The sequence below is a fragment of the Falco cherrug genome, chromosome 19 (assembly GCF_023634085.1).
Source record: "Falco cherrug isolate bFalChe1 chromosome 19, bFalChe1.pri, whole genome shotgun sequence".
Lineage (NCBI taxonomy): Eukaryota > Metazoa > Chordata > Aves > Falconiformes > Falconidae > Falco > Falco cherrug.
In genome coordinates this window covers 6,842,071-6,866,346 of record NC_073715.1, presented here as the reverse complement: position 1 = coordinate 6,866,346, position 24,276 = coordinate 6,842,071, and the positions used below count along the sequence as shown (strand labels likewise).

The 24,276-nt window shown below is 55.2% G+C and overlaps 1 protein-coding gene across 10 annotated transcripts in view; it reads left to right on the top strand.

Moving 5' to 3' along the window:
- Positions 1-24,179, top strand: part of HDAC7 (histone deacetylase 7) — a 91,543-nt gene extending 67,364 nt beyond the window's left edge. For 8 of the 10 annotated variants that reach the window (XM_055696471.1, XM_055696467.1, XM_055696472.1 and 5 more), the window contains 24 exons: positions 4,800-4,996; positions 6,644-6,734; positions 8,782-8,893; positions 9,351-9,466; positions 9,635-9,757; positions 10,259-10,368; positions 10,795-10,911; positions 11,139-11,337; positions 12,234-12,442; positions 12,750-12,959; positions 13,787-14,012; positions 14,483-14,616; positions 15,257-15,377; positions 15,618-15,667; positions 16,783-16,890; positions 17,119-17,174; positions 17,393-17,480; positions 17,803-17,922; positions 18,379-18,476; positions 18,570-18,688; positions 18,890-19,023; positions 19,133-19,217; positions 19,460-19,598; positions 20,249-24,179. In XM_055696471.1, the coding sequence (XP_055552446.1) occupies positions 4,800-4,996; positions 6,644-6,734; positions 8,782-8,893; positions 9,351-9,466; positions 9,635-9,757; positions 10,259-10,368; positions 10,795-10,911; positions 11,139-11,337; positions 12,234-12,442; positions 12,750-12,959; positions 13,787-14,012; positions 14,483-14,616; positions 15,257-15,377; positions 15,618-15,667; positions 16,783-16,890; positions 17,119-17,174; positions 17,393-17,480; positions 17,803-17,922; positions 18,379-18,476; positions 18,570-18,688; positions 18,890-19,023; positions 19,133-19,217; positions 19,460-19,598; positions 20,249-20,294 (3,008 nt within the window). In that variant the 3' untranslated portion in view covers positions 20,295-24,179. Of the gene's footprint in view, positions 1-4,799; positions 4,997-5,169; positions 5,220-6,643; positions 6,735-8,781; positions 8,894-9,350; positions 9,467-9,634; positions 9,758-10,258; positions 10,369-10,794; positions 10,912-11,138; positions 11,338-12,233; positions 12,443-12,749; positions 12,960-13,786; positions 14,013-14,482; positions 14,617-15,256; positions 15,378-15,617; positions 15,668-16,782; positions 16,891-17,118; positions 17,175-17,392; positions 17,481-17,802; positions 17,923-18,378; positions 18,477-18,569; positions 18,689-18,889; positions 19,024-19,132; positions 19,218-19,459; positions 19,599-20,248 lie in introns of those variants that run through there. The other 2 variants (XM_055696477.1, XM_055696470.1) reach the window with 2 other exon arrangements.
- Positions 24,180-24,276: the final 97 nt, after the last annotated feature.

Below are 24,276 nucleotides of genomic sequence, written 5' to 3'. Positions count from 1 at the left end.
GCTGGTAACCCGTGCCAAGTTGTTGAACATAGAGCTTGCGTTCATGCTCATACTGCTGAAGGCTTTCCCAGGGCACGCTGGAGAGAGACTCTGTGCTGAAGCTCCTCTTGCTGTGTTGCAATCTCCCCATCCCATGGAGGAAGGGTGGAGCTGCAGCAGCTGCTACCTGCCCAGGTGTGGAGCGGTTTGTTCAATGGGCTCAGCAGCCCTGGGTAGTCTCCTCCACATGCTGGGACTGTGGTGTGGTTCACTTCTGCTTCCTCCTAGCACGCTGGCATAGTGGCATTTTCCTCCTGGTGACCTGGATGCGCAGGGTGACCCAGAAAACCAACTGCTTGGTGCCACAATGATGGGACATCCCTGATGCTTCTGCTTTACTGGTGTGCCACATGGTACAAGTAGGGGCAAGGCAGCAAGTGATCCCCATGGCCACCTTTGCCTCTGGCTCAGGATAGAGGCTGATCTGTCTTGCTTTGCACCGCAAATACCTCCTGGGTTGTCTGAGCTGAGCAAATAAGCTTTGAAATGAATGATTACTCAGCAGAAGCAGGGAGAAGACTGAGAAGGCATTATGTCCTTGCAGAGAGGCTGAGTTTTGCTGTGTTTCAATGGCAGGGTCATTTGCCCTGCAAGCGTTGCCCCAGTCCTACCACGCTGCTGCTGGTGACATGGTGGCTGCTGAGTCCCTGCCAGCCCCGGCACTCATGTGAAGAGGCACTTGCTACCAGCACCAGCCTTCCCATGTGAATGTTCTTGCGAACTAAAAATAATTCACAAAAATGTTGGCAGCTGGACATCCAGCTGGGAGAGAAGCCTGTCCCAGAAACTTTCCGCCTCTTCCCTGGGTGGGTGCTCCCAGCTCACTTGTCCCTCCCTCAACACTCAGCCCTGCTCCTGGCCATGGGGGTGAGGAGGATGATGGATTCAGCCTCCCGAGGCTGTATGGAGCCAGCAGAGCGTCCCAGTCTCGGCCTGTGTGTCCCTGTCTCAGCCTGTGTCCCAGCCTTTCTGTTGCCATGTGTTGTGGTGCTGGTAGCTCGTGAGGGTCTGTAAAGAACGGGCAGGAGCCATCAGGGGGCTGGGATTTTGGCCGCCTTTAGGTGAGGGGAAGGGGAGGAGCTGCTGATCTGGCTGCCTGCCCCGTGAATCATGTGTGAGCATCGGAGGCTGCGGGGAGGGGAGTTGTTTACTGTAACTCTTGGCAGAGGTCCCAGCATGAAACCCCAAATGAATTCAAGCTGCAGCAGGAGGTCATGGCTGAAACAAACAGCTCCCAGGGTACGAAGGGCTTTGCAAAGGGGCCCAGAGCTGCTGGAGCAGGAGGAAAGCAGGGCATCCCTGGGGAGCTACGATGCACAGGTGCCACATGCCAGAGAGGTCCCGTGCCAGTGCCTGAGGCTCCTGCCCAGGGCCTGGGCTGTGCTCCCAGTGCTGCTGGTCCTAGTCCACCCTTGCCACCCTGGCACTCTGCATGTAAAGCACTGTGTTTCGAAGCTCTGGAAGACTGCCCTGAATTTTGTGGATTTAGTCTGTGCTGGCCAGGAGCGAAGCTGTTATGTCTTTGCACAGACTGGGATGCCCAGTCACCCCAGGGCACCCCAGTGAGACAGTATGTGCTCCCACAGTGCCTTTCTTTTCATCCCATCCTCCCTTTCTCCCATGTCCTGAAGATTTTGCTAAAATATCTTGACCTGAGCAGCCCTTGTGTACTGTGAGGTGCTCCCTGCACCATCGATGTGCAGAGCTGGAGGGGCATGGCAGGCAGGAGGGTCCACGCAGCCTCTGTCAGCAGCTCCTCCCTGGCTCCAGTGCCTCTTGGCGATGGGGATGCTTGACAGCCTTTTTCCTGGCTCCGGGCAAGCGGTGAGGAGTTGTTTTTCTGGCTGCTGGCCAATGGCCTGCCCGTCCTCCCTCTCCCCCAGCACACACATTCCCTCCCACTTCTCCTCTTCCACTGCTTCAGAGTTTGTTTTTAAAAAGACTAAAACAAATGAGGTAGAGAGATTCCCAGAGACCCCACCAGTGCCTTCCTCCTTGGCTCTGTGCTACCATCTGGGTCTCCCCGTCTGTCCCTGGAGGGGCCCATAATAGCCCCTCCTTCACCTGTGGTTGCCCCTGAGACCTTCTCGCCCCTTTTTGCCCTGGGAAGGTGCTGGAGGGGCAGCATCAGGCTGTGTTGAGCCTGAGGATGCTGCCAATGGGGAGGCGAGAACAAGACTGCTGCTGTTGGGCTTTGGCTGATGGGAGCTCCCCATGGGCATTTTTAGCATCACAAGTGGAGAAAGGCTGTGGCCACTCTTCTCCAGATGTCATCAACTCCGAGGGCGAGGGCGGAGGCAGTGGCTTGGTGGGCTGATCCCTTCCTCCTCATACCCCTACTTTCCCCTCTGAATGATGATTCTTCAAGTAAGCAGCCCTCTTCAGTGCCTTAAAACTGAGCCGATATCTGCAGTCCCCTGGCAGCCCTGCTGCATTTCCTAGCTCCTGCCCCTTCGTGGTATGCAGTAGGACAGTTAACATTCAGCTGGAGGGGACCAGGGGATGGCTGAGCTTGAGCAAGTTCCTGCAGACAGACAGCATTGCATGGCAGGGATTTGGCTCAGCTGGGAGCTGTCAGAAGTCCCCATTTGTTTCGCCTACCTGTAATGAGATTTGTTCATTAAAGTCTGTCCTTGTCTGGCTGCCAGCAGCCCGGCACGTTGGATAGCACTACATATACCATGCCACTGCCTCCCTCCAGCCTTCCTCCCACTGAGCGTCCCCGAGGGGTTTGACCAGTGCCCATCACTCTGGTATCTTCCTCCTCCTCCCTGGGAGATGGGAACACATGTGAGCTGAGAAGCAGGAGGCGACAGCCCGGCTTATTGCTTGCATCCTTCCGAATCGTTGATGTTTAGCAAGATCTGAGGCCCTTGGGGGATTGCTGAAGCTGGGAGGTACAGCCTCCCAGGGTGCCAGTGCTGGCACCATGCTGCAAGGAGATGGGACCGAGTGCAGCAGCCCCTTGGGTAGCGCTGGGATGAATTGTCAGCCCTGTGGAGAACATCAGCCTTTTCAGGCCCCCTGCCTGGCTTCTTGCAGGCGTTGAAGGGCACATGGTAGGCAAAACAAAAAGCTGAGAGAAGACTAGTGGTCTTCTTGCTTAGGATAGTTTCACTTGGGCTCTTGTTTGCTCATAAAAATGCAGCTAAATGTGCTTATCTGCTTTTGCCATGCCTGATCCCCAAAGGGGGCTGTGGGGCTCATCCTGCCCATCTTGTGGCATCGCACCATGTTCAGCCCAGAGGCACTGGTGATAACAGAGCAAAGGAGCTCAGCAGCTTTTAGGCTGTGGCTGTTAATCATCCTCAACTTCCATATTGGGCCAGTTATGGTGGGGCAGGCAGGGTGCAGCAATTAGAGCCAATTAGCCAGAGACAAGTTAAATCCCAGGCAGTTATCAGCAAGATGGAGAGAGAAGGGAGTAAACCCTGTGATGGGGTTTCCTGGGGACATCAGGTTCTTCCCCACCAGGGGCTGATGTAAGGGATGTTTCTGTCCTGGAGAATTAAGCTGGTGCAGAGAAGCGTTTGCCCTTGACCAGAGGGAATTTTCCTTGCCTGGACCATGCATGAAAGGCAGAGCTGGCCCTGTTTCAGCAGGGCTATGCGCCCCATCCCCGTGGTCTGCAAGGATGTATGCCTGCAGTTATTAATAGGCCCTGTGCCCTCCTTGGGCACATGCTTGTGCTCCTTTGCCTTGCAGGGAGGCATGGGCTGGGGTGAGAGTGTGCTGGGTTTCCCTCTGGTAGTGCTGTGTAAGTGCTGCATTGCAGGGCATGAGCCTGCGGAGATTTCTTCTGCAATATTGCAGTCATCAGCACAAGCCCCCAGATGCTGTTGAGGCTGAGGTTTGAACAGACAGGGCATGGTTCTTTGTCTATAAAATAACGTTTGCATTTGTGGGTTTTTTTGAAATGTAAAATTTTTCGGAAAATATTAATTTGTTTCCTGCCCACCTGCTTATTTCCAGCATCCCCTGTAGTGCAGTGCCTGGGGTGAAGCTGCAGTGGTCATGGCTGCTTTGCACCCAGCTGTGTTTGGTTTGTGGGATGTCATGGGCCCATCTGGGTTGTCCAGTGCATCCTTCAGTTACTGTCATGCTCATTTGTCCCCTTTCTGACTGCACTTGGCCGACTCACTGCCTGCTTGCTGTGTTGTTTGGAGCATCTCTCTGCAGAGGTGCAGGAGGACCAGTGCAGCTGTCGTTACCCACATGGCTCGGTGGCTCATCTGCAGGTTTGTCTTCTGTTTGTTGCAGCTGGAGGCAACCAGCTCTGCTCTGCACTGGCCTGTGGCCTGTGCAAGATAAATTAAGCAAAGCTTTAGGAGCTGGTCAGTGAAAATCCCCTGCTGCAGTGGGTGCTCTGATGCTCTGTGTAATTGGGACTATTTCAGGTGTTCCCACGAGGACAAGGGATTTACCATGCAGGGAGGCCATATGTCCAGGCATGGCAGGAGCATCTTAAATTCACAAAGCAATTCTCAGCTGTGGTGTCAGGAAGAGCTGCCTGCAGCACCTTGGAGACTCTTCAAAGGTGTATAATTTACAGAATTTTCTGCCCAGATGACAGAGGAGGCTTTTGCAGGCAGTAGGTGGTGTATGGCAAGCCCTTCTCAATGGCAGGGCATGTTCCCCACAGTGCGCTTCTTCTGTATCAGGATATATCTGGGCCCCATCCTGATGCTTTCCCTACCTGCCTAACAGGGTGGTCTGAGCTGGACAGGGACTGAGCTGTACCCCTCTTTGTGTCTTGACAGCTGCTGTGAACCCCTGCACCTCCCCACGGGTGCCCCAGACCGCTCCCATGGACCTGCGGATTGGGCAGCGTGTGGTCAAGCCTGGCTCTGACACCACCTTGCTGGCCCTGAAGCACACGCAGCAGCTGCAGCACCAGCTCTTCCTCGCCAGTCTGCACCAGCAGCAAGTGGAGCAGCTCACCCACCAGCACGTGAGGGTATGGGCGCCCTAGGGTGCAAAGTGGAAGTACCTGCACCCACTTCCAGTAGTGGCTGGGTGAGGACTGGGCAGTTTGATGAATTAATTTTGCCCCCAAGGCATGTACCGTGCATGTCTGCCAGCAGTGCCCTGCATTGGGGCTGGCTTTGTCTGAGCTTCTGTCTCTGGCAGGGATCAAGAGGAAGAGGCTGGAAATCCCAATCCCAAAATAACCTTCCCAGGTGAATTCCTTCTTTCCCCTGAGCTGGAGGGACTGTAGTGCTTTTTAGCCAGCCCGGAGACCTCTCTGGTGCGATGACGCCACTTAGGGAGTCAGGCTGGGGGAGGGGTGGTGCCGCCGCCTTACTTTTAGGCCAAATCTCCATCCTGCCAAGGCCAGTGGGAGGACTGGGGCCTCCTGGGATGTGCAAACCAGGGAAATGTTTTCAGCCACATACCATGTGTGCTGAGTGAGGAGCCAGAGCAACTGGACAGGATGCCTGGTGTCTGTGATCTGCCACTCTGCTTGGCCACCGCTGTTTCTCTGCCCTAAAGGCATGGCTTACTCACTTTACAAACTCATTTGCTTTTCTGGGAAGCCTGCACCGAAGTTCTCTAGTGTCACCCAGAATAGCACCCCTGCCCTGCACAGCCGCTGCTGCCAGACTATGCGTTGTCATAAAATTACTGCAAGGTTTAGCTTGGACAGTTCCTCTGGAGGCCCCTGCTGAGGGCAGGCCCAACTTCAGAGGTAGGGCAGGTTGCAGAGGACCACATCCAGGCAAGTTGTGACCATCTTTAAGAGCAGAGACCACCCTTGCCTGTCCCAGTCACAGGGCTGCGCTGTGCCCATGGCAGGAATCAGTTCCATATATGCAGATGGGATTTCCCTTGCTGCGCATCTGTCCCGTTGCTGCTCATCTTTTTGCTGCACTCCTTGGAGGGCCCTGGTCCCATCTGCTCTGTAAAAACCCCTTTGGATGGTGAGAGATGCAGTTGTACCCCCTCTCCTCTGGACTAAACAAGCCCAGCCTCATCCTCTTCTCTCACGTCCCATGTGCTCTGCCCCTGAGCGCCAGCCCTGCTCTCTGTGTGTGGCATGGGCTCACTGGTTCCAGTAATCTTACCTGGAAGCCCTGGTGGACTCATACTGAGGTTTTCTCGGAGAGGCTGAGCATCAGCTTGGTCCACACAAGGAGAGTTAAGATGCTGCTGCTGCCATGATTGTTGGGTGCTTAAGAGGCATTTGTGCTTTCTGACCTCTCTGTGAGGTGGGACCAACTCTGAAAAACACGAAGACCCAAACTTTTAAGACTAGTGTAGTAACCCTTTTTATTCAACTATGATTTTTATTTTTTGTTGTATTACAACATGCCCTAGCTACAGATGTGTCAAAACACCATGAAAGGCAGCAAGTTGAAACAGACTGCTTTGAGTTTTACAATGTCCCTGGGGAGAGCAACTCTGGAGATTCAGGTTTGCTATGATGACACAACTTGACACGTTCTTATACCCATCACATTTCCAAAAATGACACAACTGCTGTTTCGGACATGCTCAATCACCATGTCATTGTGCCTTGGGCTTGGGGAGGGGATAGGAGGGCTTTGGTCTACACTGGGTGAAGCTAGGGTCTCCTGGTGTTGATGTCCCTCTCCTCTCACAGGTGACCATGGAGTCCCCGCACCGTGAAGCTGAGCCTGGGCAACAGGAGCAGGAACTACGGCAGATCCTCAACAAGGACAAGAGCAAGCGAAGTAAGAGCCTCCATGTGTCTGCTGCCTGAGGAGCCATGTCCCTGAAGCCAGGGTACTCTGCTCACAGAGGGAGCGAGGTCAGAGTGGCTTTTAGAAGGGGTCTGAGCAGGTGATTCTGCCCTTAGCCAGACGAATCTCTGCTTACTCTTGGTCTAAAGGCATGTGATAGCATCCACAGCACTGAGTATCTCTGTCCCGTGCATCAAACCGAGCCGTGCTCTGTGTCCATGTGGGGCCATAAGAACAACTCCATGTCCACAGGGAAGTCCGGACATTCTGAGCAGCAAACAGCGATGCCAGCAAGTTGCGCTTAGCAGCTGGCAAGAAACTTTTTTTGGCCCTGCCCTGGCTGGTGGTGTCCTTAGTGATGCCAGCCAGACGGTCAGAATAGCTCTCCATGCTAATGTTGCACTGTGCCCTACGGCCGCTGCAGCGGTGCTATCCGAGCTGATGGTGCTTGTGACTGCACTGAGCAGGGCATGAATTTGCCTGTAGAACTTAAAAGCCCTAGGCTGGAGCACCGGTGGCAGTGGGGAGAGGTTAGTGAGCTGCCCCCACGCTGGCCAGGAGAGTTTGCAAACCCTGTCGGCTGTGATCTCCCGGCGCCATCTAGTGCCAGGCGCTGCAGGTAGCGCGCAAGGAGCTCACCGAGTTTTTAGATGAGCAGAGCTCTGCATCACAACCCAAAGATGCAGCTGCAGCATGCATCGGGCACACTGCACCTGCCCCAGTGTCTGTGAGCCTACTGTCCGCCTGCCCATCCAGTCTGAGCTCTGTCAGGATGCTGTTATTTTCCCTTAGCTTCCAAGTGGCTGTGGAGCACAGGCTGCTCTGCCGCAGTTTGCAGGGTTGATGGGGGTAGTTGCAATGCTGAATACACAGTGCCTGCCCTTCCCATGCCATTCCTGAGCAAACAGCTCCTGCGAATGCAGTCAGCTTGGCATGGCTTAGCAAGACAGCCTACACACAGCCCTTTTATGCAATGTGGGATTTAATCATACAAATTCATTACTTAACTTGTGCTCAGAGGTGCCACATGTCAGAACAGAAGCGTGGAGCATCCCTGTTGTAACCACAGAGCGTTCCTGCTTAAACAGATGGTTGGGGATATGGCTGAGGTTGGGTAGGAGCATGGGAACAGGCCCTGTTTTGAGGTGGGAAATGGCATGGGAGGCTCACAGCAGTCAGGGACTGGCCATTGTAGTACCCAGCAGCAGTCAGACCTCTGTGTGTGGGTGTTTCACCACTGTGGTGGAGCCAGGTGTTGGACGTGGGTCACTGGTGTTTGTTTGCCAGCAAGGTGTGGTGAGTCTCATGCTTTTTTGCATCAAGAGATTCAGGAGCCTCAGAGCTGGTCCCTGAACTTTTTGGAAGTGTTTTCTTTTTCTTGCTGTCTCTCATGCAAGCTGTCCCCATTTGTGAGGGCAGAATACAGCTGTGCAGGGGGTTGAGGTGCAGGACAGGCTGAGCTGTATGCTGTTAACTGGAAATTATCAGCATGTAACACGGGCTCAAAGAGCCCCAGGGCACAGTGTCTCTGGAGAGGCTTCAGAAGGATCCCATGCACCTGTGGGAGTTTTGTTGCTACTGTGTGAGCCATGTTGTGCTTTCATGCTCTCTTTATTCTGTGGATGTCAGCTTATACCTGCTCTCTCTGGCTTAGATGAAGCAGGAAGATCTGCCACTGAGAGCTGCCTCTGGCAATGCTGTGCCTCTCACCAGCCATGTTCCCAGTGCTTAGCAAGCTGCATGCGAAAAGATCAGGCTCCTGAGGTGATGTGGGAGAGCAGAGCATGGGATGCTTCCCTGACCATCTGGGAAACTCCAGTTGCCCCAGCTGGCCTTTCTCTCCCCAAGCCAGGCTTGACCTGAGAACTGCACCAAGCATCTCCACAGGGTTTTCTCAGTGTCTGTGTGCTTGTAGGGGTCTCCAGACATCCTGGCATTACTTGCGGAGCCATGGGGCCACACTCATGTCTGCAGGGAGCCCTTTAAGTGTTCTGTGTTGGCTCTCAACCCTGTGTGCTTATTGCTGGTCTTTCTGCAGGTGCTGTGGCCAGCACAGTGGTCAAGCAGAAGCTGGCTGAGGTCATTCTGAAGAAACAGCAAGCAGCTTTGGAGAGGACCAGCAACCCCACCCCTTCAGCCATGCCGTACAGGTAAAACAGGGCATCCTCAGAACCTGGAAAAGGTGGATGTTTATCTTGAGCAAGATCTCGCTGATATCTTCTGTTTCCTGGTCTTTAGAGATACTGCTCAGCTAATATCTGTTGGGGTTAGGTAGCTTTGTTCTGTGTTAAGTGCTTGTAGGAGGTGGATGAAGCTCCCACACTGTTTTCCGTGACCTCATTGTACTTGGATGGCTTGTCCCACTCGTGACCCAAAATGTATTGTCAGGCTTCTTGTCTTTTGTCCCAAAACAAGGCAAAAACAGCAGCTTGATCCCTTGTATAGGTGCTTGTGGTAGTGGACAGGGCAAGCTTTTCTGGCCACTGGCAGAAGACTAGCCCATGCCCAAGAAAGGCAATGGGCCACCCTTGCATGGGAGGGTGTAATGTGAGTGGCACATGGCTGCCAAGTAGAAAAGGTCTCTAACAAGATGGCTTCTCCCTGTAGGTCTTTGGAGCCTCTGGATCCTGAAGGCCCTTCCCCTCCTGTGCTCAGCACCTTCCTGTCCCCTGTCCCTAGCACTTCTCTTGACCCGCCAGAGCATTTTCCTCTGCGGAAGACAGGTAAGGACTTGGGGATAATGCCATCTCCCCTTCCACTGTGATGCCCTTGCAGCCCACTTGCAGGGGACAGCTGGAGCTGAAAAGTGGGGTGGCCTGACCCCAGGAAGCCAGTTCAGCTTTTCCCCTGTCAGCAGCGGGGCTGGAACTAACTGCCTTATCTGCTCACAGCATCTGAGCCCAACCTGAAGGTGCGTTGCAAGCCCAGGAAGTGCCTTGACCGACGCAAGAACCCCCTGATGCGGAAGGAGAGTGCTCCCCCCTCACTGAAGAGGCGGCCACCTGAAGCGATTGGTGAGGGCTTTGCCTGGACAGTCGTATCTTGGGGTTTGGAGAGACCTTGGGGCCAGGCTGGAGCAGCTATGGTCTGCCCAGGATCCTGCGCCCCTTCTGCCTGGGGGGCCATGTCTCAAGGGCTTGGCATGTAATCAGTGCCTTCCTGAGGGCACAGCTCATGGAGGGAGCTCTCTGCCGTGATGGTGCAGGGACAGATGAGCCAGGAAAGGATGCTGCTGCAGCTCTACCCTGCTGCTTTTCTGGCCCAGGACGGACCTACAAGGCTGGAAGGGTTTAAAGCCCTGAGCAAATGCAGCTGGTCAGGCTTCCTCGCCGTGGTGTGGTACTTCCCACGCTAGCAGGCAGCTCTGTCTCCACTGTGCCAAAGGGAGATTTGGCCCTGGGAGGCAGGTGGGCAGCTGTTAGAGGGAGAGAGGGCTATGAAGGGCTGAGGCGGGGGCTGTGCAGCCCTTCTCCAGGTGCTTGTGCCCATCGCCCCCATTTCTCTTCCCTGTGCAGACTCCTCCCCAAGCAGTAGCAGCACCCCAGTGTCTGGCTGCAGCTCTCCCAATGACAGTCTCCCCGCTGAGCATGGAGCCCTCCCTGCTGCCTCCAGCATGGCCCACGAGGTGAGTTCCGACAGCCTCACAGCCAGGGGTCTTGCAGTGTGGGGCTTCCTGACCCTAGGGTTGGGTGCCCTGATCTCCCACTCCCATCCTAGGCTCAGATGAAGGTAGCATGCTCCCCCAGAGACCCCAGCCCTGGAACCCTGCTGCCCAGGAACTGCCCTTAGCCCTGCTTTCCCTGCACAGTGGGATCCTGTGTCTGGCGCAGCACTGCTCCTGATGCACTGCCCTCCTTTGCAGTGTGCGTTTCTTGTCTCCTAGTGTATGTGCTGTCCCCATGGGTCCCCAGTGCCCCTTGCCCTGCTCCCAGGCATTCCCCCAGGCATCTGGGGCTCAGCTCCTCTTCTGCTGCCTGTGCCCAAGCTGCTTGTCCCATGCTGAGCTCTGCCGCTTCTGGAGCAGGAGACTAATGAATTGTCTTTGATGCAGACACCCCTGGCCCAGCGCCTGATGATGCAGGAGAGCTCACTGGCCCAGTTTGCCCTGCAGAGTGCAACCTCCCTTCCGGCTATCACGCTGGGATTGCCGGCTACCACTAGCACCAGGGTAGGTAGCCAGGTTTTAGGTAGCCCCAGAACTGGGCAGAGGGTTCCCACAAGGCAGGGGAAGCCCTTTTCTTTGGGCCTGGGGTTCCTGGGCTCATGTCAGGTGTGTGCTGGCTCTGAGTATTTGCAGGCACTGCCTGTGGCCACAGTGAGGATGTGCTGTCCTCTCCTTGTGCTGTGTTCCAGCAGGTTGCTAACCCAGTCTATCTTCTCTTCTCTTCTCTGCAGGGAGAGTCAGATCTCCGCCCCCTCTCCAGCTTGGCACACCGGGTGCCTGTGCTGAACGGACCTGTCCTCACGGGCACACACTCACCCATGTTAATACCAGCTGGCTTGGAGCAGCATGAAGCTGCGAGCCCCTTATCCCCTCGGCTCCAGCCCGTCATCATCCTTGAGCCCTCGGTCACCCACACTCCACTGGTGGCAGGTAAGCATTGAGCTTGGTGACAGGCACTGAGGCTGTGTCAGTGCTGTCCAGGGCTCAGTGAGGAGCTGTGCTTGGGGTGGGCAGGTTTTTTGGGTGCCAGGAAAGCTCAGTGGCCTTGATTTTTCCATTACTCTCCCATGAGCCGTGGCAGAGAGAATGAAAGAAGTTGACCCTGATTCTGGCTAGCCAGCAAGTATGTCCTTGCCATGGATGAAACGAGAGTTCAGCACGCACCATGGCCTTGACAATGCAGAGAGCACCATTAGTTTTGGCTCTTCATTCCAGCTGCCCCTCACCCTGCCTGAGCTGGGCTGCTGTGGAGCTGTTCACCCTTCCCGCAGCCCAGAAGTCCCCCTCCAAGGGGTCTTTCCTGCCTCTTCCTAGATTCTTGTGCCAGCAGATTTCACTACAGACCTTGCATTGAGCAGGGCAGCTCAGACCTTTTGGCTGTGCCTCTTTTCCCCCAAGCCCCTCTGGGTAATCTGCTCTGACCAGCAGAAAGAGAACTGGCTCCTATGTGCAGGTTCCTGACTCCATCTCTCCCTGCCCCATGATACCTGCAGTGAAGGAAGCTTCTCCCATTGAAGGTGAAGCTGGGGGTGGACTGAGATGATTGAGGTCAGACAGATATTGTCCCCAGACCACTGTGGGCTGTGTGAGGCCAAAGTGATAGGGACAGAAGGAAGCGAACCATAAAGGCACAACCCATACATCCTAGCCTACCAGCACTGGGCTCCAGGGCTGGGTCACTGTCATTTTTAGGGCTGTCTGGAGACAGTCCGCACGGGTCTAGACAGCACTGATGCTTGTCTTGGTGTGGACTGACAGCTGCACAGGGTATCATGTCTGCCCAGTGGAGAATGCCATCCCTCATCTCTCCTTCCTCTCCCCTCCAGTGCCAGGTCTGGGAACAGTCCCCTTCTCCTTCACCCCCTCGCTCATCTCTGCAGAGCGTCTGTCGCTCCCAGGCCACCATAAACCGCTGGGCAGGACCCGCTCAGAGCCCCTGCCCCAGAACCCCAAGGCCATCCAGCAGCAACTGGTGTACCAGCAGCATCACACCCAGTTCCTGGAGAGACTCAAGCAGCAGACACATCTGGGCAAGGTAAGTCGTGGAGGCCCAGCCTGGGCATGTAGGAGGCAATGGGAGACAGATGCTAGAAGGGTGCGTGGTGGCATCCCTGCTTGCCAGGCAGTGGGTGCCAGATGTCCAGGGCCAAGCCCTAGCCAGGCATGCAAGATGCTGCCTTGCCCAGGCCTATAGCAGCAAGCTGAGGGTACATGCTTGGCTTCCTTGGCTCCCTCATTCATCATGCTCCTGCCCTGAGATGCCCTGCCACCCCTCATAATCTTCTTGGCCTGGCCTGGCCCTGATACCTGTCTGTGCTCATTTGTGACCGCTCCAACTGCAGCGCATGGCTAAATCCAGTGAGAAGCCCCGTCTACGGCAGATACCCTCTTCTGAGGACATGGAGGCGGAGGGGACACTCCCAGAGGCTGGGGCTGAGAGTAGTGACCCGGCAAGGGCACATGTGGAGCCCACACGACCAGGGAGCATCATAAAGGAGCCCGAGAGGATGCCAAAGATGATGCAACCTCAAGAGGAGCTTGTCCTACAGCAGGTATGCAAGGGCTGCCAGGGATGAGAGAGCCCTGGGGGGGGCATCGAGGCTGCCAACCTGAAGCAGCTGGGCACAAGGAGCCCACAGGAAAAAAGGATAGTGCCTTCCTTGGCTGTCCTGAGCTGTGTGGAGCCCTTAGGGTGGTTTGAAGCTTTCATAACAGGTTCAGGCAGGAGTGGACTGTAAGAGGTGGAGTTCCTAGCCTTGTCCATCTCTCCAGTTGTGGCTTAATTGCTTTGAGCATTAGTCCTGAACAGGCAGCATGCAGAGATCACTGCCCTGCAATTTGGAGCAGTTCTTTTCTCCATCCCTTGGTGTCTCCCATTTAAGGCTTTACACAAACCCAGCAAAGCTGGTAGTATCTTGAGCCTTGGATGATTCAGATAAGACCGTGAAAGCCACCCCCACAAAGGGGTGCTGTATGGCTAAGGACACAGGCACCACATCTGTACCTTCCTTGAGCCTGGGGTGGTTTGCTAGGACAGAGACAAGAGCTCCAGCCACCCCTGGCATCAGCAAGACTGGGCATGATCTCCAGATTGCTGGGCATCATCCCCAGACTGGTGTGCATTTTCCAGATTGCTGCGCCTTGTAGCAGGGCTGCCCAGCACTGCAGGACTGAGCCAGCAGAGAGCAGCAGATGCTGCATGACTTGTCCCAGCTCCTGCAAACTGGCTCCAAGCCCCACAGCATGGAGGGGGCTGTCGTATCCAGACCCTGGGAGGGTGCGCAGTGCAGGGCTCCCTTCCCTGTGCCGAGTGATTCTACTCTCACTGCCTTGGCACTTTGCTCTGGACACTGTGCTCACCACTGCCTCTCTCCATCAGGCCTATCTCTGGGATTCCTACCAGCGCGTGCAGCAGCAGCTCCTCAAGCGGCAGCCCTTGGCCGAGTCTCCCGTTGTCCCCACGATCCATGCAGCGCACAGGCCCCTCTCCAGGGCCCAGTCATCTCCTGCCACCGCAACTGTCTCCCTTCCTGCCCAGGACACAGCCTCCAAGACACTCTCCCTGCCTGTGCAGGAGCAGCCAGCCAAGCCACATTTCATAACAGGTATGGCCCGGCCCCTGTGCAGGGCTGTCACAGCTGGAGCTGCAGGGGCTGAGGATAAGAGCTGCAAGAGAGCTGGGGATGCCCAGGGGCAGCTTAGCATCAGTCCTAGTCACTCCCAGACTTATAGATCCTTGGGAGTGCTCTGGCTGGCTGCAGAAAGACCATGAGGGTCACCTTCTACGGTGGCTTTTCCAAGCAGGACTTGCCTCCCTGGCCCCTTGACTGCTGTCCTGGTCCAGCGATGCTGGCAAGGTTCAGCTCTCTTACATATATCCAAGGCAGGATTTGCTTCAAACGTGTTGGGACACAGGCTCCCGTGATTTGAGGGAAGTGTTTCAGTGAAACCAAATAGTTACAAGTGTTTAGGGTCTCAGCCAGCCCCTGAAAAGGAGCTGAATTAGGGTCAGCACCATCGAGGCCTGGGTGTCCAGTTCAGTCTCAGGAGTAGCAGCTCTCCTTGTGTGTTGCAGGGCTGGTTTATGACTCTGTGATGCTCAAACACCAGTGCTCCTGTGGTGACAACAGCAACCACCCAGAGCATGCAGGCAGGATCCAGAGCATCTGGTCCCGTCTGCAGGAGAGAGGCCTGCGCAGCCAGTGTGAGGTGAGTGCATGTGGCAGGGTCTGAGCAGCATGCCTGTCCAGAAAGGGGATGCTGGTACAGCAGATCTCACGCCAGTGGTGTGATAGGTTATCCTGCTCCCATCTCCATCCCTTTTGCTCCAAGATCATCTCAGCCTGTTTACCACCATTATCCAGAGGGCTTGGTCTTGTCCGTTGCTGGCAGTGCCAAGTTGGAGCATGCTGGTCTGACCATCTCCAGCTTCAGATGGCAGCAGCAGTCTGCTCTGCTGGAAGATGGGCATAGGGAGAAGTGTGATCCCTACGGGAACAGGGTGTTCTGCCAACTCTGGGAACATCGGTGTCAGTTCCAATCTGTTAGAAACCTTGTCCAGGTCTAGCTGGGCTGACTGGTCTGCACAGGGCTCTGCAGTTGTAGGAAGGTGGTGCTGGCATTTCCTGCCTGATCCCTGCAAATGAGGGGGTGCTGAAGTTCAAATCCAATGCAAGAAGCAGCGTGCTGAACCTTGCAGCTGCCTCCTCCCCAGCTGCAGTGACACAAAATGTGGCTGTACTTGGTCAGCAGGATATGCCACTTCTACCCTCGGAGGCTGGCGTGCTTGGGTGGGAGAGCCTGTATCTCCCACCTGGAGCTGCTTGGTCACAGCCCCTGTCTGCCACAGTGTCTGCGGGGACGCAAAGCCACCCTGGAAGAGCTGCAGTGTGTCCATACCGAGCGCCATGTCTTCCTCTACGGCACTAACCCCCTCAACCGCCTGAAACTGGACAACGGGAAGCTGGCAGGTAAGTTCACATCCACACGGCTCCCTCGGGCAGCAGTGCCCTCACCTGCCTGTCCCTGGCCATACACCCACTCCGGGTGTCGGAGCACTCTCAGCTGTGGGAACCACACCAAGCAGCTGCCCTGCAGACTGTTTTGGCCAAGCAGCCGGGCCAAACCTCCCTGCCTGTGCCAAGTGCCCTGTCCCCCACCATTCTCCAGTTTCTCAGCTCTGAAGTCCTTGCTGTCCCCTCTCTTTGCAGGGATCCTGTCGCAGCGGATGTTTGTCATGCTGCCCTGCGGAGGGGTGGGGGTAAGTGCTTGACCTCTGCTCTGGCTGGTTTTGGATGGGGCTGTTCCTTTCATCTGTCCCCAGCAAGGGCCCCCTCATGGGCTTGAGTGGAGAGGGAGCTCCTGCAGCCTTTGGGCTGCCAAGGCTGGGCAGCCTCAGGCGGGAACACTCCCATATGTGGGCAGGATATCATTGTATCCCCCCTGTCCCTGGGATGGTCCTAAGCATCCCACCCTTGAAAGGGGATCCTTTATGCCTGGTTACTCTAGGGGACCCAGCACCAAAAAGCCCCTCACAGCCATTTCTAAGAGCCCAGGGCATTAGAAGGGAGCAGACTGGCAGGATGGCTAGGGGAAGCCGCAAACCATTGTCACCATTGAGGGAGAGAAGTGGTGTCATGGGCACAGCAGCTCACCACTTCTCTCCAGACACTTCTGTGGCCTCTCCTTTCACAGCTTGCCATCCTGGTTTCTCTCCATTCATTGCGTTCTCCTCTCTTCCTCTTCCCCACCGTCTCTGTCCTCTCTTTCTTTCAGGGTGGGTCTCACTCCATGTCTTCCTGCTGCTTCTTCTGGTTCTTCTCTCCTTGCCCCCACTGCTGGGCACCAGCTCTTCTCAGCCCCGTTTGCATCTACTTTCCCCGCTCTGCCTCCCCTTCCCTGCTCTCCTCCCACGCGCGCGGGCAGCTGGAGCTGCCCTTCTCCGTGGGCAGAGGGGAGCCTTTGAGTTGCGCACATGGCGTTGATCAGAAGAGACTTGAGTTTTCCGGCTCTGGCTCAGCCTTTGACGTGACCCTGATCAAACCAAGATGTTTGGTTAAACAATAAAATAAGATAAAGAAGGTAATGAGCATTTTCTCAGTCAGTCCTTCCAGCTCCAGGGTGCAGGGTGAGATGCTCTGTGCAGAACTGGGCTGGGGGCTGGGGCTGAGAGCAGACGGAGGAGCTGCCATCCTGGTGGGAGGCTTGCCCCATTGCGTGCAAGGTGGTCTGGCTCCACGGTGCCTGGCCCTTCAGCCTGCACAGGACTTCAGCCCCTAGTCTCAAGTAGGGCAGCTGGCGGAGAGCGTGGGTCCCATGACTGGGATCTCTTCCACTGGTGCCTTGTCCCTACCTGATCAATCCCGTTGCTTCCAGGTGGACAGTGATACCATCTGGAACGAGCTGCATTCCTCCAACGCTGCCCGTTGGGCTGCAGGCAGTGTCACTGAGCTGGCCTTCAGGGTGGCCACCAGGGAGCTGAAGGTAGGCTGGCTTCATGTAGAGGTCCCAGGGCTGTGCATCGCCCCGTGGCCAGGCAAGAGAAGGGCTGTGGGGTCTCACCAGCCAGTACTGGGTACTCCCAGCCCTGTGCTGCTGCAGGTTCCGTCCCCAGCTGTCCCCATGCAGCAGGACCAGCCAGCCGGGGTGTAAAGAGGCTGCGTGATGCTGTGGGAAGCAGCTCTGATGGCCTCACCTTTCTTTTGTCCCCAGAATGGCTTTGCTGTGGTGCGGCCACCTGGACATCATGCGGATCCTTCCACTGCCATGTAAGAGACGTCCCTTCCCAAGCTGCAGGGCTTGGGGCTGGCATGTGGGAAGCCACAAAAAACAGCTCCTTGGCTGAAAATCATTCCAGAATAAACACCAGGACCCATCTGTATCCAGGCCAGGGGGAGAGGGGAGGGTGAGCCTACCCTTTAGGGAGCATGTGGGCCAGGAGGGAAGGGTCCCAGAGCATTAACCATCTGTGACTCCCTCTTTGCAGGGGATTCTGTTTCTTTAACTCGGTGGCCATTGCTGCAAGGCAGCTGCAGCAGAAAGGGAAACTCAGCAAGATCCTCATTGTGGACTGGGTAAGTCACCTCTGTTCCCCAGCATGTCCCTACTCCTCTCCAGGACATCCCCAGGAGCAGGTGTCTGCACCTCCTTGCAGCTCTGATTTGGAGCTGGACCGGAGAGCAGTGAAACCTCCTCCTTTGGGGACCGGCTGCCCGGAAGGAGTGTGGCTGGGAACCTTCCTGCATGTCAGGATGGGGGAGCAGGAGCAGATCCTGGGGATGGAGGACCCAGCCCTGGAGCAGGGTAGAGATCCAGTTGCTTTTAGCTCCATTAGGCTATTGGGCCACCCTCAAGGCTGGAAAAAAGAGCACTCTCCCAATATCTCTCTCCCTCTAGGATGTTCACCACGGCAATGGGACTCAGCAAATCTTCTACAGGGACCCTGATGTTCTCTACATCTCTTTGCATCGTCATGATGATGGCAACTTCTTCCCCGGTAGCGGGGCTGCTGATGAGGTAAAAAGCACCAATGTGCTGTGAGGTCTGTGCAGCTCTGCCTGAGGAAGCAGCGCTGGTGACAAAGGGCACAGCCGGGCACAACAGGGCACTGACAAGTTTGAGCAGGGGATAGTTTTGTGTCAGTGCCTTGTGGGCTCATTCCTTATTGGTGCCTGATCCTGCCTGGTTCACCCAGCTGGCTGCAAAGGTGGGGCTTCATCCCAGCCCGCAGCCAGCGGCAGAGGGACAGTGACTGATGGTTGCAAGGATCTGGGAAGTGTCAGAAAAATGCCACAGCTTCTCCTGCTCTTCAACAAGCTTTGCAAACCCAGCCAGCTCCTGTGGCACAGGGTAGAGCGTCCAGGACACCCTGCCTCCCCAGAGCCTGGAAGTGATGGAGCCCACTCAGGGCACTGCCCTGGCACCCCTGTAGGCCATATCCAGGCCTTCATTGCTGTCCTTGCTCTCTCACAGGTTGGTGCTGGCCCCGGTGAGGGATTTAATGTCAACGTAGCCTGGACTGGAGGGCTTGACCCGCCGATGGGTGACCCTGAGTATCTGGCTGCTTTCAGGTACTGTTCCTGTGTTTCTGCTTATCTCCTCTTTCCCTCCTTGTTAGGCTGAGCCAGCACTTAACACCTCATATTTGTTTTTTACCCACACAGGACAGTAGTGATGCCAATCGCACACGAATTCTCCCCTGATGTGGTGCTGGTGTCAGCTGGCTTCGATGCAGCGGATGGCCATCCGCCACCCCTGGGCGGCTATAAAGTCTCTGCTAAATGTAAGGAGGTAGAAGCAGTGCTGCTGGCTCAGGGCAGGTTGTTCCCACTGTTTACCCAGGCTGGGGCCACTGCATAGGGGTGGCAGCTCTCCAGGGAGTCAGAGGAGATCTTTGGGGTTGTACCTGCCCAGCATTGAGGGCCAGGGCCCCAGCGTTTAGAGCAGGGAGACTGACTCCCCATTCTTCGGGCTTCTCCTCCAGGCTTCGGCTACATGACAAAGCAGCTGATGAGCCTGGCTGGTGGAGCCATTGTCCTTGCACTAGAAGGTGGCCATGACCTTACGGCCATCTGTGATGCATCCGAGGCCTGTGTGTCAGCCTTGCTGGGCAACGAGGTGAGAGCTGGGGGTCAGCGGGTCGTGGCAGTGGGGCTGTACTGGTCCTGCAAGCCGAGCCCTGGGCACAGCTCCCTCTTGTTGACCCCCTTGTGTCTTCATTCCACAGCTGGACCCTCTCCCAGAAGAAAGCATGAGGCAGAAACCAAACCCCAACGCAGTGCGCTCCTTGGAAACAGTGATCCAGGTCCAGAGTGAGTGTCCCAGGGCTGGGGGCTCAGTTAGTTAACGTGGAAGTTAGGAGTTAACATTTTCTCCCCTCTCCAGTAAACCCTATGACCTCCAAGGGGACAGCTGGCATAAAAGACTCTAGTGGATTCTTCCATCATCATCCTTCTCATGGGAGGGTGATACCTCGTGTGCATTCACTGCAAGGGAAGCCCAGAGATCTGGGGCACCCCATCCTGGCACCTCCTGATTTTTGCTTTTCCTGCAGGTAAATACTGGGTGGCTGTGCAGCGCTTTGCCTCCAAGCTGGGCTGCTCCTTCCTGGAGGCGCAGCACCACGAGGCAGAAGAGGTGGAGACAGTCACAGCCTTGGCCTCCCTCTCGGTGGCTGTGATGGTGGAGAAGAGGTAATGCTCTTAGTTAATCCTGGGGGATGTGGGTGCCTGGATGATGTAGGTGCCGCTCACTCCCTGTGTGCCTGGGTCCGAGCCCTGCTGTCAAGGGGGTGGCAGCAGAGAAAAGCCATGTCCTGCAGCCAGATGAGATTCTGGGAGGTCAGGACCGTGTTGGCTTAAAGCAGGTTTTGGTCTGGGGGAGTTAGAAATTTTAACTGTCCTCCCCACTGAGATCTCTGATCCTGCAGCCCTCACGTCCTGGCAGATTTGGCCCCAGTGTTCAGCATTGTTGGGTGGTGGGTTGAGGTTCTGCATCCACATGGTCAGGACCTGGATTGGCTTCTGGGAGATGCAGTGCTGGGGTTTTCCCAAACAAAATGAAAATGAGACCAAATCCTCTTCCCTTCCTTGGAGGCTGGAGGTGTGGAGGTGGGTCACCTCCTTTCAGCAGCATCCCCAACCTGCCCACCACCTTTTCTCATCCTCACCAGGACTCAGCCAGAGTCTACATGGGTCTCAGTGGGGTGGGAAGCACTGGCAAGTTGGGAGGCTTGTTGGATAGCCCCAGAAGCTGGACTTGCCAGAAGGCTCCGTGATGCTGAGCGGTATATGTTGTGTGACACAGGTCTCCTCATTTCATGTGTCACATTTCTCCGTTTCAGGCCGCAAGACGAGCTGATGGAGGAAGAGGAGCCCATGAACCAGTGATGAGCAGTGATATTCTCTGCTCCTCTACTTCCAGGATGTGGCTGGACTCTCCTGAGCCCAGTGGTCGCTCTTCACTCCTGGCTTCCCATTTGCCACGTGATCCTCACTCCTCAAGTCATGGTCCTGAAACAGCCTGGACCTTTGGCTGCCACCTCTGCAGGTGTCCCAGAAAGGATGCTCCTGCAGCTACCTGGAGGATGTCCTCCTCCTCGGGACTGATGGAAAAAAGACTAACTCCCTCTGCATGGCATGGCCTTGCAAACCTAGACCGTGCCTGCAGTCAGTTCCCAACATTCAGGACGTGAAACCCCTCCAGGGGTGTGCATGAGAGGCCTCCAGCCCTCTGGCTGCAGTGGCAGCCAGATACAGACCTGCCCTTCTCCTGGGATCTTCCTCACCCTTGGGGAGGGGGGTGGGTGTTGGGACGGACGTTGTGGCTGTGCTTTGGGTGGTTAGAACCACCCCCGGGACTGCATCCAGAGCTCCTTTCTGGCCAGGCAGCAATGCCTTTGAGAAAGCAGCCCTGTGTTTTGCTCGGGAGGGACAGGCTCCCTGTGTCTTCCCACAAAGGCTTCCTGGCTCCCCTTCCTCTGGTGGGGCATGAGGCAGGAGCAAGTGTGACAGTGACGTGGGGTATGAGCAAGTTCTGCACGAGAAGGGTTTGGACAGCTGTAGATGATGCGCCGATGCCCTGCAGCTGGGGAAGAGCAAGGGCTGGAGTGTCTGCAGTGCCCAGGGTTGCACCTGTGGGTCATCCTAACCACTAACTAGACCGTGAACCCTCTGGTGCTGGGGCTCTGATTTGCACTATATACAATTGATGTGTGCTAATGTGAACCGTATGTATTCTTATTTCCATGGGAATTTTGAGAACAAACAGCTCTTCATGTGGACATTACCAAGGTGCCTTGAGCCCTTTCAGCAACGTGCTGACCTGAGGATCTGTATCAATGTAGACCCCTGTAATCCCTGAAGCAGGGGCAGCCCAAGCTGTCTTCCAGTCACCACCCTGAGCCCACCCTGCAGTTACACCCCCAGCACCCCAATGGGCTCCTCCAGCTGAGATCCTGTGGGGCTGGGGTGACAGGGGCAGGGGCAGGCCCCCCAAAATGAAGTGTCCACCTAGATTTGCCTTCTTCCCATCTCATACTGCAACAGGGCATCATGTGCCTCCTCACTCTGAGAGGTAGGTAGGTCCCCTCTCAGGCATCGTGGTGCTGGGCTGCAGCAGAGTCTGGGGACAGCTGGGCTGAGGTGGTGGGGGTGGATGGGACATTGATACCTGTCTGAGCTCAGGAGGCAGCTAGATCCATCTGCAGACACAGGGAGGAGATTTTGTAAAGAAAAAAACCCAAACAAACCAAAAAATAACAAAAAGAAAGGGGGCCGGGGGGAATATATTGGAAGAATAAAACGTTTCTGTGTCTCAAACTGCCCAGAGCTGGGGTCCAGCAGCACTGGCCAGTGACACAGAGACTGAGGAAGGTGTGAATTCCATCACGGCTGGGTGACAAGCAGAGATGCCACTGCCCATGCACCCCGACAGCTGCCTCCTTGCTGCTGGCGCTCTGGTACCTGCGCTCGCCCTGCAAGGTGGTCCTGTGATGGGCAACTTCTGGCTGGACGGGAGGGAGGGCATCACATTGCAGTAGGACAGCTTGGGCAGGAAGGGGTTAAAAAGCGCCTGCCCCCCCCTCCCCTCCAACCCTCTGTCTTCTCCAGAGCCTAGTGTTTGTAGATACTGGCCCTCCATTCTGTGGATTCTCCTGCCAAGGTTGGGTGGTGGGAAGGACCTGCTGCTTCTCCAGCCTCTGGGCACTTGAGCATTACTGGTGTCCCGCCCAGTGCCAGCCACTGTGGCCTCTTCCCTCTGCTCCTTCCCATCAGCCGAACTGGGCACCCTGCTGCGGCTCCTCCAGTGCCACCATCTCTCCACCGGTCAGCCTCAGTGCCACTTCCCTGCTCAGTCCCAATGTCACCCTCATTTCTCACAGTGGATCCCAGCTGGACTCATGCTGGACCCCAGGAGCAGTCCTGATGTGGCATGGCCCACAGCTGCTCCTCACCGCCAAGAAAGCCCAAAGGTCAACATTGAATGAGGATTTATGCTCCAGTTCCCTCCAGGAGAAAACCGTGGGTGGAACTGGGTGAGCTCAGCTGTGGAAGCTGTTGCAGAGGGACATGCCCCAAGCAAACAGCCTCTTTCCTCACTTCTTCTTTAGTACTTAACATTTTCAGATTTCCCCTGGGTCTATCAGGGCAAGAACCCAAAGGAAGAAAAGCGGTGATTAAATAAGCTCATGAATTCAAGGGCTGACCCTTCCCAGCCTCCAGCCTGACAGATCTGTCTAGGAGCACCCAGCAGGACCTTCATGAGTGTTACCTGGCCAGGGCTGGGTTGGATGGCCAAGAAGTCATTCATTTTTTGCACCCGGCATGGTAGGTCACCCCAAACCAGATCCAAAACTGAGTAGCCCCTCTGCCTTCGCTCCCCTGTTGTGTCACCACAGCAGCAGCTGATGTGTCAAACAGCTCACGGAAAGTGCCGGCCCCGTCTGCCAACTGGGGACTTGTGGTTTCAACCCCAAAGATGGGGCCAAACAACATGGCAGTAAGGGCGTGTTTGTGCGAGCACATTTTTTTCTAGCAGAGTCATGTGCTTCCTTGCAGGGGTCCACTCTCCCCATGGGGTAGCACCTCCTTATCCCCAGGTCCCCCCCTAGATGCCCCTTTCAGTGGTGTCCACTGAGCATGGAGGCTGGAGGAGGTGGTGGGGTTCCATGGGTAGAGTTCCATGGTGATGCTGAAGACCAGGTATGGGTGGGTGCATCACTGCCTGGGTGCTCCCACTACTTCTTGGTTAGGGTGGATGAACTCACTGAGTTCCCATCTGCCTGATTTTAACAGCTGAACATCAGGCAGAGGAGTCCTACCATGAAGCTGATGGTGGACATCTCCAGTTCCAGGGAGGAGCCATCCCTGTTGCCGTGCCCGTGCATCCCAGACGAGCCTGCCCCACCGCATTGTAAATGGAGAATGGGACCTCCAAACCAGGCACCAGCTCCCACAGAAGACACTCGTACTGTCCAGCCAGTGGGAAGGTTTGTTGGTGTGGCAAAAAATGCCGGATGATGTCCTGGCCACCCATGCCAAGGATGCTGTGGGATGTCCAACATTGTGCTGGAGGAACTGTCCCTCAGGGATGAGGTTTATTTGGGCTTTTCTCCCAAGACACATGAAGATGCTAAGGGCCAGAACATCTCCAGATCTATCCCTCCTTGTCCCAAACACCTTTTCCCCCAGCAACTTTCTGTGTCTTTGATAACAGCAACTATGGTTGTGGCTGTGAACATTGAAAAAAAAACCAAGACCTTGGTTCAAATTGTTGTTCCTTCCTTAGGGCTGATGTTTCCCTCATTTTAAAATAAGTCAATATACACATTTATTTAAAAAGAAAAAAGACTCAACAAAATGTTACTTAAAAAATAAATTTTAAAAAGATATTTACCCTTTTTTTTTTTTTTTTAAATTAGGCTTGGAAGCCTGACTCTCCACTTTGCAGAGGTATTACCCCTTTATTTTTAAAGGACATTTTAATTTTTGAAAGAAAATTTATCTTTCTAAAGGTGGTTTCATTTTTCATGTGTAAAATACTTTGTCTGATGCAGTTAACAAAGCCATCCACAACCCTATTTTTAATGGAATTTATATTTTTTTAAGCACATTCAGATTTTTTTAAAGGCTGTGGTCAGCTCCCCAGCACAGGGAATCCACTCACATTGTACATAAAAAATTGAGAAATATATAGAAAAAGATAGTCTGAACCTTGCTGTTGCTTCTCCTTGGATTCTCTGGTGTGTAATAAAGCATGATCACTAATTGAAACTCTGCTGTTGAGTCATTTATAACACTTCTCTCCCGCATGGATTATTTCAGTTTGCATGCCTGTTACAACCTCATTTAAAGGGACTTCCCCCTCCCC